The 16,893-nt window shown below is 44.9% G+C and overlaps 1 protein-coding gene across 8 annotated transcripts in view; it reads left to right on the top strand.

Annotated features, from left to right (window-relative positions):
• Nucleotides 1-16,893, top strand: part of hoxb3a (homeobox B3a) — an 84,876-nt gene that overhangs the window by 59,803 nt on the left and 8,180 nt on the right. For 5 of the 8 annotated variants that reach the window (XM_051938237.1, XM_051938240.1, XM_022195931.2 and 2 more), the window contains 2 exons: nucleotides 9,568-9,634; nucleotides 16,053-16,744. In XM_051938237.1, coding sequence (XP_051794197.1) covers nucleotides 16,168-16,744 — 577 coding nt within the window. In that variant the 5' untranslated portion in view covers nucleotides 9,568-9,634; nucleotides 16,053-16,167. Of the gene's footprint in view, nucleotides 1-7,534; nucleotides 9,454-9,567; nucleotides 9,635-12,831; nucleotides 13,309-16,052; nucleotides 16,745-16,893 lie in introns of those variants that run through there. The other 3 variants (XM_051938248.1, XM_022195934.2, XM_051938255.1) reach the window with 3 other exon arrangements.

The following is a 16,893-nucleotide window of genomic DNA, read 5'->3' as shown; positions in this document are numbered from 1 at the left end:
CCGACTCCCTAGGTTCTCCCGGCCTGTCGAGCTGTCATTCTGCAGCCCGGTTCAGGAACAGTTCACGGTGTCAATTCGTCCATAGTGCATCAGGAAAAGCCGAGAGGAGCCAAAAGAGCCAGAGGTCCGAGGAGAGAGAGGAGACCGGAAAGGAGCGGTGCAGAGGAGGGCAAGAACCGGGTTTTGGTGATCCGCTGGTGGTCAGTGAAGCAGTTTAAATGCACAAAAGAAGAGCTATTTGAAAGTTTAATGTAGTTCAAGTGGCGTCTGGACTTTGAAATCTAAAATGTGTTGATCCTGAAGGGCTTTAGGTCAGCGAGGTGACTCCAAAACAGTGTTCTGGTGAGTTAGGCCACTGAACCAAAAGATAGTCAGAGAAGAGGCAAGGAAAGAGAAAAAGAAGACCCTGAAGGGCCCAGGAGGACTGTGGCTTTCGCTTTAGGTGAACAGAGACAGAAGAAGACATAGAAGAGGAGGAAAGAAAGCGGTGGAGGCAGAGGAGGGGAGCCCAGGGAATACAGCGTCACGCTCAATCCAGGAAAGCTGTGGTCGTCTCATTCTGGACTCTCGGTCAGCGTGAGGCCCGCCGTTAGCACCGGAGCCGGTGGAGAAGTGAGAGAGAAGGCTCACAGGAAAGAAAAGCGCGATCCCTGGCCGCGGTGCTGGCCAGGCACGCACCAGTCCGCTATACGGGGAATTCTGCAGCACAGGCGGAGGGGGGGTGAGCGCGCGCACACGGTGTGTTTTTTAGGCTAAAGTAGCACCGCGAGCCCCAGACCAAGCAGTCCCCGTCAGCTCGTGTGCCGAATGTAGGCTTTGATCGGCGGAGATTTATAGCGGAGCCGCTCAAGATTTATGTCTTCTTCCAACCCGGGCATGAAAACACTTGGCGTCTTCTTTACGTTCTGTTACTGAGGCAGCTCTAATGGCTGCACCGGCGCTGCAATAACAGGCAACGGTGCAGTTTAAACGCCAGCTTTAATTGGGATTTAGTGCCATTTTGGACGCGAGTACACGTCAGAAGAAAGCCAAACTCTCGGAGAGACTGCGCGTAATTACGCACTGCAATCAGTGAGAAATACATCCAAGATTTTCCACAGAGGGATTCTTCTTAACTGCAGCCGGTGTGTCCGTCCGTGTCCAAAACAGACTGCATCCAGGGGACAAAAAAGAGCACCAGGAGGAGATCCAGCAGGAGAGACACGCCGGGAGAGAGCAGGTAAGGTCTGCCGGGATGCTTCTCGCTCAGAGTCCAGGTGTGTGTTCCCGAGGCGTCCCCATCCCACGCGCTCCGCCGCTCGACATGTCATTAATTATCTGTTGTGTGACCGTGGTCTCTCTCACACTCACAGAGGCATCCACGGGGTGTGCCTGCGTGCAAGCGCTATTGATAGCCCTAAACTTTTTTTCCTCCTCTCTCTGTGTGCGTGAAGGCAGCTGAAGACAGATGCCTCAGAATAGGTAACAGACAAGGGGGCGAAAAGGGCGCCACAGCACGCTCTCTGCCTCTCTGTGTCCTCATCTGAAAAGAAGTTTACCTGCAGCGTGAAGAGCTGGTTTGGACAGAGAGGTGTTGTGGTATGTGTGTGACAGAGAGAGAAAGAGTCGTAGTGAATGGGGACCTGATGGCTAGGTGTAAAGAAAGAAGATGCATGTTTGCCACGCGGTGATTTATGATAGTGTGAAAAGATTGCTTACTCAAGAATCCGCCCCCTCTCTTTCCTTTCCTCTCTCCTATCCACAAATTGTCATGTCCTTCCCTGCCCCCCAACACACAGCAAATGGACAAATGGTGCTAGAAAAACAGACTTCTCCTCTAACCAGATCTAAACTTAAACAAAGTGGTTATAAATAAATATGTAATTACAAGTGCAACTGTTATAGGATTATTACAAACTGAAGCTTATCCCATAATGACTCTAATCCTCCTTTACTCTGACTAATGTGCTGAGTTTGTCCTTGTTGTAACAGCCAGATGTAGCATGAGGTCCACTTAATGGGATATTTGAAGGATATGAAACCACCATAAGCAAAACAGGAACACAATCAAATTATGCTTGGGCTGAGGTGAGGAATTCATCTCCATAAAAACACAGAAACATGTGCATTAAATGCAGTTTTAACAAGCAGCCAACAAGTCTTAATCCTTTCAAGTCCTTTGCTGTGAAACAACCAGATTTAAAAGAGACTATCTGAGATCAGGTAACACTGAGAAACAGGGACAGGATTTAAGAAAAGCTGAGGTCCTGAATCCTGGTTTTCTTATCTACAATGAATAATTATTTACGGACATGGGCTAAAAAGAGGGGAATTAACATAATTCTGCAAAAGTTACAAGCATAAACATGAAGAAAACAGGTCCACATGGGGTGATCTCCACTTCAATTTAACTTTCTTGATCAATGTGTCAAATGTTTGATTTTCTTTAAACCATCAGAAAATACGTTCTGCTGCATACGGCCGTATAAATCACAGGACCTGACATATGGCCTAAATTTCAAATTAGAAGTGAGCAACCAGTTTCTTTATATATTTGCTCATTTGAGTTACACTGAAATATGAATTTAAACAGGTTTCTAAATGCCCCACATCCCCTGAAATACTGAGAACCTTTGTCCTCGGTGTTAGTTTCAATTTTAGCATGACTAAAGTGATTTCCTCCTTCCATAAGCTACTGCAGCTCAGTGGATGTATGATAAATGTGTGCCACTTTTGGTGTGGATTTACCCAATTTAGAGGGGAAATGTTTTAAAAAAATGAAAGTTTTGATTGGATGAATGAAGCAAAAATTCATGTTTTTAAAATCATATCATCTTTGAAAATTAGAAGTTATCATGAATAGGCAGGGCACAAATGTTCACTTTATGTCAACTCTCAACCTACGAAAAACATCCAGAGTCAATCCAAGACTAACATTACTATTGTTTTGCTTCTTTTCTTGTGAAATATTGAATAATTTTGCAACATTTGGACATTGGAAAGTTATTCCATTTAAACAATCTGAGAGGACAACATCAAACTAAACTGAAAAACAAGTCGCAAGAAGACAGCGCATCATTTGAGAGGGTCACAAAGTAAAAAAAAACATCTGGAACATCTGTGTGCGTGTCACCTCCATAACTAGCCGACAGCTCCTCCAGCAGCTTGACCTTGGTGGTTTCTGCTCACTTCCGGGTATGGAGACTTTAAAGTCACAAAAAACCCACAGCAACTCCAACACAGCCGTGATTTAATTGATTTTTCATACATCACTGACAAACTATGGGCAAAACACCAATCAGAGTAAAATAGTGGGGGCAAGCACGCCTAGCACTGTGGCAGTGTATAAAGGCTGACAGGTCTGGCCCGGATCCATACAGCCGCTTTCTCCTGCTCTAACGGGCTTAATAGCAGGCCTGTCTGCTGCCGGGCCAAGTGGCCTGATTATATTACAATCACTGGCTTCTTTTTCTGATCCGTGTGTCATAAGAGGAGCATGTTGTTAGGAAATGGATACAGGCCTGTTGTAGTGGTACAGGTTGTTCAACACTCAGCGTAATGAGGCCTCAAAGCTATATAATAACAACTCAGGAAAATCCATTTTTAAGGCACTGCCAAACCACAATTACTACAGACACGTATCACTGAGCGCTCTTCTCTCCGGATGGACGGACACTCCGATGCAGGAAATCATCTTTTGTGACCAACAGGCAGCCACAGCGGCCGCATGTCCTAAAGTTCAGCACGGCCCTTAGATACACTGACTAAATCCCTGGAAAAACATGGTCAAACAGGACAGCCAAACCCTGCAACCATCCTGCTGTAATCCCTAGGAATACATCAAAGCTGCATTTCATCCAGCATGAATAAATAAACTGTGCTAAATCGAGTTAAACGTTGATGCAAAGAGGCTTTGAATCATCCTCCTGCAGCCATCTCCTGCCAGTACTTTGGGCGTTCCACGGAGGATCCAGCACAGACTAGACTGCCTATAAAATCCACCATCAGCCATGAGATATGACTGTGTGTTTAACTGGAGGGCTCGCTGTATTTTTACACATGGTGACATTTGTTGACTGTGGCGCTCCTCAGAGGGAAGTGGAGCAGCAGATTGGAACTTCAAGTCATGAAAAATGCTTCAGCTCAACACAATTTTACCAAAATAAACCCATCAGCACACAGAGCTGAGCTTATGTGCAAACCAGACATCACTGATTGGGATTTCACTGAATAATTTCTCCTAAATAATCACAGAAAGCTTCAACATTAAACAAATCACTCTGCATGTTTTAAGTCGACCAACATGTTTTGGTTTGTTGTTTTTTATGGAGATGGATATCTGATGTTTGGATAGATCCATATCGAGAGTAAAAATTTAAATGTAGAGTAAAACCAAAATATGTTTAAAATGCCTCTGTTCATTCATATGTTTTGTATGTTTATTTAAAAGATTATCTCACCGTTTATCCCCCATTACCGATGACGTGTGGCTCCTCATAGAGACAGGTGAATGCATCAGAGCCAAAGCAGAGCACTTTCCAGGTCATTTATTCTATCGGGAATGGCTTGAAACGCTTAATATCAGTCAGAACCAAATAATTTCAGTCAGTTTTGGTGTTTATTTACTGTTCTGATGCTGCAGACACAGTGCTTAACTTTAAATGGTATAAATGTCAGTGAAGTGCAGCAAACGGACTGATACGTTTATCAGGACTGCTGTGGCATTTTCCGGTTTTCTGGATCTTTATATCTTTTCTGCCACCTCACACTTTGTCCTTTTATTTCTTTGACCTTAGATGTAAACACAACAGAAACACAAAGGAAAATACCTACACAACCTGCACACAAATCCAGACCTTGCAGCGTTAGTATTGGTGTTTAGTGCTATAAGACAGAAGCTGAAAACTCCCAAATGTTATAAATTTCAGTGAAGTGCAGCAAACAGACTGATGTAAAAATCTGAGCACACACACACACACACGCACACACACACACACACACACAGACTCACATCCATCCCTGTTCATCCTCTGCCTGACAGACTTGGTGATGTTGGCACTTTTCATGGCCCAGAAGCAGAGAGGGCAATTTGACCCTCACACCACATCTCCCTCCAAACCCCCAGACCCACCCATCCTCTCTCTCCTTCTTCCCCCATCCTCTCCCTCCTCCCTCCTCCCTTCTCTCCCTCTCCTGACGTCAGGGCTTTCTTTGAGTTGGAGGTTAAAGATTAGCATCTCTGATAAAGATTAACTCCCTGTCAAAGGAAGGCGCTGATGGCATGAGTTTCTGGTTGGGGACTGTTGGCCTGCAGCACCAGAGGAGGGTCAAAACCGGTGAAAAATACCGGCTCCAAGGATAGGATCAGGGCTAATGCAATCTAGGAAAAAGTCATTGATGGCACTTGCTTTGATCAGCTGATTTAAGCAACAAGCAACAGAAATCTGGTTGTTAATTTCATTAGAATCAGGTCAGACTTTTGGAAGAAGCTGAAACAGCCCCTTCATTGTCAAGAACTCATTGAAGCTCAGCCGTCCCACTGAATTTTTCTGCATTTTGTGAGCCCAGTAATTGGGAACAAATTAATCAAGTAAGACTTTCATACACAGGATGATGATGAGTCTTATTTATGTGTCTGTAGCCAGGAGCAACAAACAGATACTGGAGGATCTGTTCACATTTCAGCAGCCGAAATGAAAAGAATGTCTTCAGCCTTCCACCCTGGTGTAGAACATATGCAAAGCTGCTCTGAGATGTAGCTGAGGAATCTTGACTAGCATGGCTGTACACAGACTGCTTGTTGAATGAACAGGCTTCCATGTGGACTCAGAGGAAGTCTAAATGCTCCTCATGAATGCCAGCTGCTTCGTTCCACAAGTCGTTCTGATAAAATGCCAACACTAAAGAATGAAAAGACACGAATTCCTCAATTTCCTCGTGTCACAGCTTTTCCACATCAACATGTTTCACGCTCGATGGTTTTCAAAACACAGAAGTTGTTTGAATTGATTTTAACTTTCAAACTTGTCCCTAACCGATAACAGAACACAGAAAACAGTCTGAAGGCGGCGAATCGAAGCAGATGAAACATGTGAGGTGCTTTCCTCTCCAGTTTCTTTCTATAGTGCATATCTGCCCTCTGAGAAATGGTGTTGAAACTAGTGTGTCATCCAGCCGGAGCAGGAGGGAGGAGATGAAACGTGCAGCAGCGCCGGGTTTGTCGTCGCTCGCCCATTTGGTGCGACTGTGTCTGTTGTGCCGGTGATGATGCTGCATGGCCGTTCGACCTCATTACACTTCAAGGAACTCTTCGAATAGACTTGATGAAAATGTCTTTTTCAGTGCAAAGAGTGTGGATGCTGACAGTGGTGGTGGCAGTGAGGGCTTTAGCGGCCCGAAAAGGTCAAAAGAGCTACAGACACTGTCCCAAAAATGAAGAAAAAAATGGGAGTTTGAAAACTTCAAACATTTATTTTTATCTATTAATTAATTATGGGTACATTAAAGTTAATCTGTGAAAATAACATTAGTCATAAGGAAAAAAGTCAAGTGGAAATAAACTCCCATAGACAGTAAATGTTTAAATGTTTTATGATCTCAAACAAATGAATCAGTGTTTTAGTTTGGATCAACAGTTTTCTTACATGACTCTTCTTTGGTTTTAGGAAAAGACCATAAACAGAGGAGAACAGCTTCTGGGGAAAGAAGCGTGATAAATCCTTCAAACTTAATGAAACTCAAACCGTGAAGATCACTGGAAAAGAATGCAAGTGTTCATGAGCCCACTGACGCTGCAGAACATGACGTCAAATCCGGAAATCGGATACGTCTGGGGGGGATGTGCTCAACAGATAGGTTGTTTGAGAAGTTATTATTGCCTCTTTAAACCCCCAGCCACCCCACCCACCAACCCTGTTTTATGTAACTTAGTCTGAAACTGCTCCTCCAAGACAGAATCAACATCGGTCAAATTTAGAAAGACTTGAAAGGAAACAAAGATTTGCTATGGTTCGAATCTACAATTAATCTGAAAGTTATAGTTTATTTCCTCTAAATCTGTGTCTCAGTGCAGTTTAAGAATTAAAGCATCTTAATGTTACTCCAAAATTGAATTGTGCTGCACTTGGCCAGTTGGTTGATCATTAAAGAAGTGAGTCATTGCTGCTGCAGGTCAGAGGTCACTGCTGGAGAGCTGTGCAGCAATATGTCACTGTGAGGCTTCACTGAGCTTTCAGCTTCGGTCTTATAGCACTAAACACCCATACTAACACTGAAAGGTCTGGATTTGTGTGCAGATTGTGTAGCTGTTGTTCTTTGTGTTTCTGTTGTGTTTGCATCTAAGGTCAAAGAAATAAAAGGACAAAGCAAGAGGTGGTAGGAAAGTTTTAAGATCAAGAAAACAGGAAAACACCTCAGCAGTCCTGATAAACATATAGAGGGCATGTGTACGAATGCTGTGAAAAAGGGTGTGTGTGTGTGTGTGTGTGTGTGTGTGTGTGTGTGTGTGTGTGTGTGTGTGTGTGTGTGTGTGTAGTCAGGCCGGTGACGGCACCACCAGACCAGGCAGAGATAAGAGCAGAGAGCAGCGATAAAGTTTGTTCAGATCTCGAGACTTTGAGAAGAAGCTGCAGCAGTAAGCAGCAAAATGTGTAAAGAAAGTAGCTTAAAGATGCACTGACTGCCTTTAAAGCTGCACTGTCTGAATCCTTTAACACTGCTTCATGTTTTAACATATCAGTAAAAAAAACAGGAAAATTAAAATTCACCACAGATTGAAGAGAAATTGAACATTAACTTACAATGTAAGATCTAAAAAATATCTAACTTTATATGAGTAAATGTATACAGTGTCAGTTTGTGTTCTTCTCCCTGGAGTCTAAACCTGCTGTTCACTCACTTAATATGCATTCTGTTAAATTATGCACGAGCAGAGCCTTTGTTGCTCCCATCAACACCTACTCTACATCACTGCTGCTTCTCCATCCTTCCCACCAAACTTTAACTCCATCCAGCCTGGGAAAAGCATTCATCTGTTTTCTTGTTTTATTTGGAGTCCTGGTTCCATGTGAATCCCCCCTCTCTCTCCCTCAGCCTCCTCTTCGTCTCTAAATTCTGGCTCATCAGCTGTTCTGGGGCTCTGGAGGCGGCCTCCTCTCTTTGTCTCGGCCTATAGGCTAGCTGGCTAAAGCTAGTCGGCCCCTGCATCACTTTCTGGGCAACTTTAGACTAGTCCACTCCTGCTTAGTGGCTGCAAATTTCCGACTAACCCGCGGGGCTGAAGGGGGGACGCAGGGAAGGAAGAGCCCGACTGCTGGTGCCGCGATGGGGATGGACGGCAGCCAGAGCTGTGCGTGAGTGAGTGCACGGATGGAAACAATAAATAAGTTTATAGTAGCAGGAGTAGTGGTGCTGGTGGTGTAGGCTGGTACGGGGAGGTCGGGGGATCCTTTGCTTTTGATTTATGTGTTTGGGGGAAGCTGTCAGGAGCAGAAACAGAAGCAGAGCGGCCCAGAGATTTTATTCCAGCGCTTTAATAATAACAGCCAGTATGCAACAACGCGGACAGCGCTTTCATCCTGCGGTCGTGGACGCTTTTATACAGTCACTCCAGCCGCCTTTACGCAGCGTTCAGCGCGGCATGCAGCTCTGGATGGATGCGTTTCTGGCCGGAGAGCTTCCTCCTGCTCCGGGGGCTCAGGCCGGCAGTAACCCTGGATGTTGTCCGGGATGAGTGCCTTCTCTCTGAAAGATGCTCCGCATATTATGGGCTGCGAGGATTAAACAGCTGTTCGACTTATGGGGTCCTTTTATGACTTTTATGGAAGTTATTCTTTCTGTGATTATAGTGGATGTGTTCAGCTACGATGAGTAAAACGAGTTTATTGCGCTTCAACTTTATAATATTCTATTTAAAAGAACCAGATCCAGGATTTAGACGCAGCCAGGCTTGTTGTTCATTCTGATTATTTGCCATTTTAAATGCTGGTTTAATTTTCTTGTGTGTATCTAGTGGATTAATTTGCCAATTTATGATGCTAACGGCCAAAGCAGCTATTAGGATATTTCTGCATGCAAATAAGCGACGATTTATTATTTTTGAGCATTTTCTTTTCTTTCCAATTTTGGAATAATTCCTGCTATATTTGGAAGTCCAGAATGTTACTTTTAAATTATTTTTGGGATATTTTTCCAACATTTTCTGTCTCTCCTGTTCTGGTTTGGAAAGTGGAGACATGTTTCCTTTTTAAATACTAACATTTATCAGAGATTACTACTGCTGTTGTTGTTTTAAACAGACGGAAACATGGTAAATATAATAGGATGTGTAATATGATAAGCAGAATCAATAACACCTCGGATCCTTTCCCACCCAGCCTTCATCCTTCCCGCTGCTCTTTTTGCTTTTATTCCGGGAATAATTTCAGGTCAGCAGTACCTGTCAGCGGCCCCAGCCGTTCGATTCCACTACAAGAGGTCTGTGCTCTGTATCGGATTTTACCGAGACCTTTTGATTGCATATCTCATCTCTTTCTTTCCTGTCTTTTTTCCTCCCTCCCCTCTGTCTCTCTTCCCCCCTTCATCCTGCAGTTCTTAGGAGCTTTCTGGAAGCCGTTTGCGTCCATTAAAACACCAAGAAAAAAGAGAAAGTCTTTCGGTGAGTCGGACTGTTTTACATTCCTGCTCCTGATGCATGTGCACCTTAGAAAGAGGCCTTCAGTCTGAGCATGTGATCCATGGGCACTAAATTAGAGCTAAAATATCCTCAGAGTGTGGATTTTTTAAAATCTTGCAGTTACACGTATTGCACAAAAAAACAAGCATGATAATTTTAAAAATGTATATTTTAAAGGGGAAAAATACATTTGGCTTTTTAATTATTTGCGCAAAGCTCCAGTAATTAGGATTCTTGCTATTTATTATTATTATCCACAATTATTTGCATATTTTCGATGACGCCATGATGGCACAATTTTAGAACCGCTTCTTGCAACGTGCAGATGCTACATCAATGTGGAAATTATGTGGAAATGTTGGTGGTTTTGTTGCTCAAAATAGCCGGACGTTAGTAGGCCTGCAGCTGAATGCATGTGTGTGTGAGAGGTTGTGTGTGTGTGATTGTGTGGGCGTGTGTGAGTGAGAGTGATGCAATATAATGTAATGACGCGTGCTAATATAATGTAATCCAGAGGTGTGAGGGGCAGAGTGATGGCCGCGGGTTATAGCCGTAGCAGGAAACATGAGGGTCAGTTCATCAGAAGAGAGACAGTTATTAAAACAGCACTTTGCAACTGCAGTAATGACACCGATGCTAACACTGCTAGTAGATATACACAACACAGCCCTGACAGCAGAATAAAGTAGGTCACAGTAGTCCGAGGAGAACAAGGAGAAAAAGCATTACAATTAAGCATTCTTCATCTTTCAGAAGTCTGTTTGCATTTACAGCAACAGTGTCTCCACACAGTAAAGCCGTGCGTAAAATCTGCACGTAAAATTTGATTTTAAAACCCCAGTTCGAGGAAATTCCTTAGAGTCATCCTCAGACTCCGACATGTCTGAGGTCCCAGAGGGGAAAGGAAAAAAAGAAAGAAAAAAATAGAAAGAGGATTTCCATAGCGCTGCAAGGCACGAAGTTTCAGTTGTGAAACCCAACACCCGTGACTGGATCCGAAACACGGACCGTCGATGCGCGTCTCCATCCAAGGAAAATAAAGAATAACTGCCATCCTCCACAAGCACCGGCGTGCTTTTACAAGTCAATACATACATGTAATCCGCACTGCTTATTTCTCCACATGCACGTCTCTTCCCACAGTGGAAAAAATAAAGAACGACCGAGACAAAAAAAAGCTGATTGTTGGTTTGGTTAATGAGTAATGAGGTATTTCAGCAGCAGCTAGCAGATCCTCAGTCCGCACAAAGACCGGCTGGAAGGGAAAAGTTGCAGACGGACACATTTCAGACTCCCACCTTCCACCTACACGGAGCTCATCCTCTCATTTCAGCAGCCCACAGCGAATGCTATCTGTTTTAAAGTTGGGCTGTTTACACACACACAAACACGCACACACACGCTGCTGGGTGCGAGAGAACTCATAAATCTTACGTAGCCATAAACGACAGGGGTAGCGTCCTGAATAATAAAAATAGAGGGAAGTGGGAGAGAGAGCTACACTGAGAAACAGAGAGAGGGAGAGAGCGAGTGGTGGGGAATGAAAACACTGGAAGACACCTTCATATTTTCATTTCCATTTTAGTTTCTCCTCTCGGCGTCTCTTTCCTCCTGTTCTTGTCACTCTTCCTCGTTTTAAGCTCTTTCTTCAAATGTTGCTCTCTGCTCCTGTCTGCCTCCCCAGCGGGTAAAAGTCAGAGCATGAGGAGGAACACAGACTCTCTTGTAATATATCTTTTTTTTCTTTAAAAGGACTAGAAAACAGGCCTAACACTCCCTTTCAGCAGCCTCATTAGAGCAGCACGTCTTCTTTTTATTTACAGTTTGTTGTATTTATCTTCCAATATGGCTTCCTTTTGTTTTTATTTACTTTCTGCTGCGCAGAAGCAGAAGAAATGCTGACATTTTAACGACACATGGGCTAGACCTTTACTTTAAAGCATCTATCTGAAATCAAGTAAGACAGATAAGGATTTACCTTCAAATAAAAACTTTATTTAAACTTACAGAGACAGTCCAAAATGGTTTGAAGACACAAAATCTGTAAATACATATCCCCAAATTTTCAATCAGTCCATATTGAGTTCATAACAGCCACACATAATGTAATAGTATATTATCATTGTTTATTTATTAGACTTCCTGTTATTAATTTTTCATGTTAGATTCAATGTTGAGTAGACTCCAGTGGACTGCAAATTAGTTTGATGTCAGTTATCAATCTATTTTTAAGTTAAATGTTTAAAGTAAGGCCTAATTAATACTCAGCTAATGAGAAGTGGCTGTAAAATTAAACTTAGTCTTATACTAATCCTGAACAGTTAATGCCTTATATAAGGAGGCCTATCTGCATATGGCCTGCTGTTGTAGATCAGCATTTTTAACAGGTTTTCCCCAAATACACTCCTTAAATAATATTAATTTTGTGTTGCATGAAAGTCAGGCCAAAGCTCACATGATGAATAAACCCAGAGGCTGTACAGTCTGTGTGAAAACAACTACAATAGAAGAAAAAAGTCCAGATTCAAAGACGTTATTGAGAACTCTGGAGACACGTGGAGAAGTGGCCTTTCTGGCTGCTAGCTGAGCCACACAGCTGCCTGCGTGTTTCACTTCAGCCACACAAATTAGCATAATCTGTGAGTGACGCTGAGCTCTTTAATGAGGGAACCGTCGCGTTCTGAGAGTGGAGCCCCGTTATTTGGTCCGTTACAGCCGGGAGAGGGTTGCTGATCCCCGGTAACAGCGCCATGAGAACACCGAGGCCACTATTATTAATACTACTGCTACTGCTACTACAACCAGCACCACTACTACTACTACTACTATAGGTTACTACTGCTGCTGATAGCCGTGAGCTTTAAGTCCACCTACAGCCTTCCAGAGACCGAAGCGAGGCGGGAGCTCAGACCCAAAAACAGAGAGGAGGACGCGGAGGGAATAGAGGCAGTAGAACCGGAGGAGAGCCGGAGAGGGAAATAAAAGACCCAGAATGAGATGGGGTGACATTCTGCGGCTTCCTGACTGACTGAGTGTCTGTGTGAGCGACAGAGGCTAAAAAGGAGAGAAACCCGAGGCCATTGTTGTCCTCCTCCAGCAGCAGCAGCAGCGGTGCAGGCAGCGCTGGGTGCTGGGGCGGAGGGTGGAGGTGGAGGGCGGGTGGGGGGTGGGTGGGGGGCGCGAGCAGGCAGCAGGCAGGCTCCCGGTAAGCTCGTTCAGCTCGTGCGCTAAGCTAGCCTGCCCGTGAGCCTATACCGAGCCCGTCGCACACCGAGCCCCCCACCGACGCCGTGAATCCCCCCCAGCCAGCGGCTCCTCTCCCAGCAGCTCCGGCCGTTCATGCCACACGGTGCCCGGTGCGCGCAGCCCGGTCTGCCGCTGCTGCTGCTGCTACGGCTCCTGGAGGTGGTGGTCGGGAAGAGCCGTGCTAGTCTCCAGACGGCACCGGAGGAGCAGCGGGGTTTGCGGAGAGGAGAAGAAGAGAGGAGGAGGAGGAGGAGGAGAGGAGCCGAACGGGAGAGAAAGCGGAGCGGATTATTTAATTATTTATCATTGTTATTGATTACCCCGGCGGACGTGCGCGAGGACCTGTATCTGTGATGCGGTGCTGCTGGGTCCGAGCCGGACTGGACCGGGACCGCCGGTGCTAAGGGAAGGTAAGGAGCCAGCTCACCGGCGCAGGGCCAGCCGGCGGACAACAAACCGGAGATACATGCGGTGTTTGTGAACGGCTCAGTGATTTATGGCCCGTATGACTCGAATCCCGGTTCAAGAAGAGTTCACGACGCTTTAAGCTGCCGTAGCTACCCGCCACCAGCCGCCCCCCTTCCCCTTCTCCCTGCCGTCCATCTCTGTCCTCTTCCTGTCCTCTTTCCTCTCTTCTGTCCATCCTCTATTTATTTACTAAGCAATGGCCGACCGTTCCTGTTATGGATCATCCACTTCTCCCTCTCGTGTTTTTTCCTCTGCTCCCACGGGCTTCCCTTTTATCAATTTGCCAATACGTGACATTTATTTTAATCCTCACTATTTTAATCCTCAAACGTTTAGATTGAGGGTGTTTTTTTGTTTTTATTCTATAATTTGGTGATTTCAGGCTGAATTGAGGCCACAGTGGAGATAGCAGCCACAGCAGTGATCAGTCCTTTATTGTTTCTGCTCTCGGCTCTGTATAATTACCCCTCTCTCTTTCCCTCTTTCTCTTTGTGTTAATGGGATAAGGAATACGTGGATTGTCCAAGTTAATGCATTCTCTCTCTGTCTCTCTGCCTGCATAGCTCTTCATGGCAGGCGCCATTTGTAATGTTATATCCCGGGATAAAATCCAGACACTGGACACCAAGGCCGACCTCTCCCTCTCTGTTGTTGTTGTTTGGGTGGCTGTTTCTCTGTCAGTGGAAGTGGATTATTCAGGGAGGCGTCTAAAGTTGGTGATTGTATTAAGCTGCAGCCCTACATGCCAGGGGCACAGACATTACGTGTCCCGTTTAATGGCCAAACAGCGATATGATTTAATAACATATTCCTCCTACACCCACTGCCACGGCCTCTCTCCCTCTCTCTCTCCTCGGGACTATTCCTCAGAGTAAATAATTAGGATTCCAGCTTGTCTAGCAGAAAGATAAATGGCTGACATGTGTGACGTGCTGAGAGCTGGAGTAAAGCTGCTCTGTCTGATCTGAAGCACAAACATATATGGTGATACATTTAAAAGAGGTTTAAAGGAGGATATTTTATTATTTTTAGCAAAATAATTCATAGTGGAACTGCTGAAAATTAATTTATTTGCTGTCTGTCTGCAGAAAACAAATGCCTCGTTCGTAGCTTTTAAAAAATATATCAACATCCACGAATAGAGACTGCATTTTTATTATTATTTTTATGCATAAAATGTATTCTTGCACGTGTTATAGGCGTTTTAAATGTGATTAGAAACGAAAGACGACATGTTTTCACATTATTCTCAGTGTTTTGTGCCTCAGGGCTGATATCTCTTCCTTTTTTTGTTGTTTAATATTTTTTCTACATTTCTCTTCAACGAACTCGACCACAAAAAAAAATCACAACGGAGCTCTAATTTCACGACATTAACGGAGCAGAAGTGGCAGCTACGTGATAACTGCGTGGCTCTGATTTTAACACAAAAAAATCAATTCTCGGCAGCAGTTTAAGTTTGGCTGAACTGCAGCAGCTTTTAGACGTTTTTATCTCCGGAGCAGAGTGAATGCCAGGTGCTCTCCAGCCACAGGCCCACCCCAGAACAGGCAGTCCGTGGGGGCTTAGTTTTTCCTCTCTGGTCCCCTGAAGGGGCCACGATAGAGCACTCTAATGGATCACTGAGTCGTGAAGCTTCTTCCTGCATTTCTTTCCTTTCTTTCCATCCATCTATGATTCGTCTCGAGTTTTGTGCGTAATTATTATTTTTCCCACTCTATGTTGATCCCTTAATATTAACAAAAATAAAATGCAGAATATTTCCAACAAGTCACACATGGAGGTGTGATTTATAGCCTGCATTTCACCTCGCCACTTTGACAGACCTCCATTAACAGCGCGCGTTTTGTTTATTTCTTAATTCGGACTCCGTTCAGAAAATCTGCAAATTTTACCACCGTGCAATAATATGCATTAACCCCAGTTAAAAATAAAGAATAAAAAAATACAGTGAAGCAAAAAAAAATGTCCCGTTATTCAGCAGCAGCCATCGTGAGGAAGAGTGAGGTAACAGGAGGAAAACACTAAATCACACGTGGAAAGCAAAAGGTTGACAGAAGTAGGCTACCTACATCAGTCACAAAGGAAAACACACACACACACACACACACATCTACTGCCGCCGTTACACAACAAAATGTCAGCTTCAATAACAGCACACAGCATGGAATAATGCTTTATTAGAAGAACGTTTAAAAATAATAAACCTGAAATAATATGACGTTTAATTTCATTTTAATGCCTAAATTCTGAAGCGAAACAATCCATCCTTGGATTAAATGCTAAATACTGACAATAAATAACACAATAATGATAATAATAATAAAATCTAATAAATAATACAACTACAGTAAACCACCAGGTTTCTATTTATTGATATATAATTATAATAGTGAGGATAATTGCTGCTGTTTGAATTAAGGTAACATTTATATGAAGATATAGAATTAATAAGTGAGCATGCTTTGTGTGCGTGTGCATGTTTGTGCGCGCAGAGGGAACAGTTTGCCCTCCTCGTGCCCCCTCCACCGGAGCATCTGCAGGCTGTGCACTGAGGGGAGGAGGGTGAGGGTGGAGGGGTGAGGAAAGAAAAGCAGCGGTTTCTATTCATGTCATGGCGCCTTTCACTGCAGGAAGATGGATTTATCTCTCTCATTTCTTCATTCTGTCTCCGCTAACCTCTCAGGTCAGACTGCAGGGGAACGTTGGAGAGACACCGTCACGTGACCCCCGGTACCAAATGGTCTTCCGGCCGTGGCTCTCAACAAGGACCGGAGCACAAGCAGCCACTTCTCTCAGAAATGCAGAAGACAACCTACTACGACAACTCCTCGACGCTCTTCGGTGGCTACTCGTCCTACCAGGTGCAGGGGGCGGCAGCGGCGGCCGCCAACGGCTTTGGGGGCTACGATGCCCCGGTCCCAGTGTCCCACCACCAGCCGGCCTTCCAGTCGGCCACCCATCTGGACGTGGATTCGTACCAGCGCTCCGCCTGCTCCTTACAGTCTCTGGGCAGTAGCGGAGGCCACCAGCAGCAGCAGCTAGCCAAGACCAAGGAGCTGAACGGCAGCTGCATGCGGCCCAGCCTGCCCCCTGAGCACCACCCCGGCTCCCAGGTGTCCCCTCCACTGCCCCCCAACCCCACTAACGGTAATACCGGGGCTCAGCAGCCGGGTGGCAGTGCTGGGGCCTCCTCAGTCTCCAAATCAGGCCCCAATAAGTCCTCCAATTCTTCCTCCTCCACATCGTCCTCGACATCATCCTCCTCCTCACTGCCGCCCAACCCAGCCCTGGCCAAGCAGATCTTCCCCTGGATGAAGGAGTGTCGGCAGGCGACAAAGCAGAAAAACTGTTCACCCAGCAACAACTCTGGCAACGGTGTGTTAGACTACACCTGTCTCTGTCCCTCTGTCTGTCCCCTCCATAGCCCTCTATCCCTCTGGTCCTCAGCCATCCATCCTCTTCCTCCTCCATCCTCTTCCTCCTCATTAGCGTCTTTGTTCCTATTATCCCGCCTTCTCCTTCTC

The sequence above is a fragment of the Acanthochromis polyacanthus genome, chromosome 2 (assembly GCF_021347895.1).
Source record: "Acanthochromis polyacanthus isolate Apoly-LR-REF ecotype Palm Island chromosome 2, KAUST_Apoly_ChrSc, whole genome shotgun sequence".
NCBI lineage: Eukaryota > Metazoa > Chordata > Actinopteri > Pomacentridae > Acanthochromis > Acanthochromis polyacanthus.
This window is presented reverse-complemented; position numbering and strand designations above follow the sequence as displayed.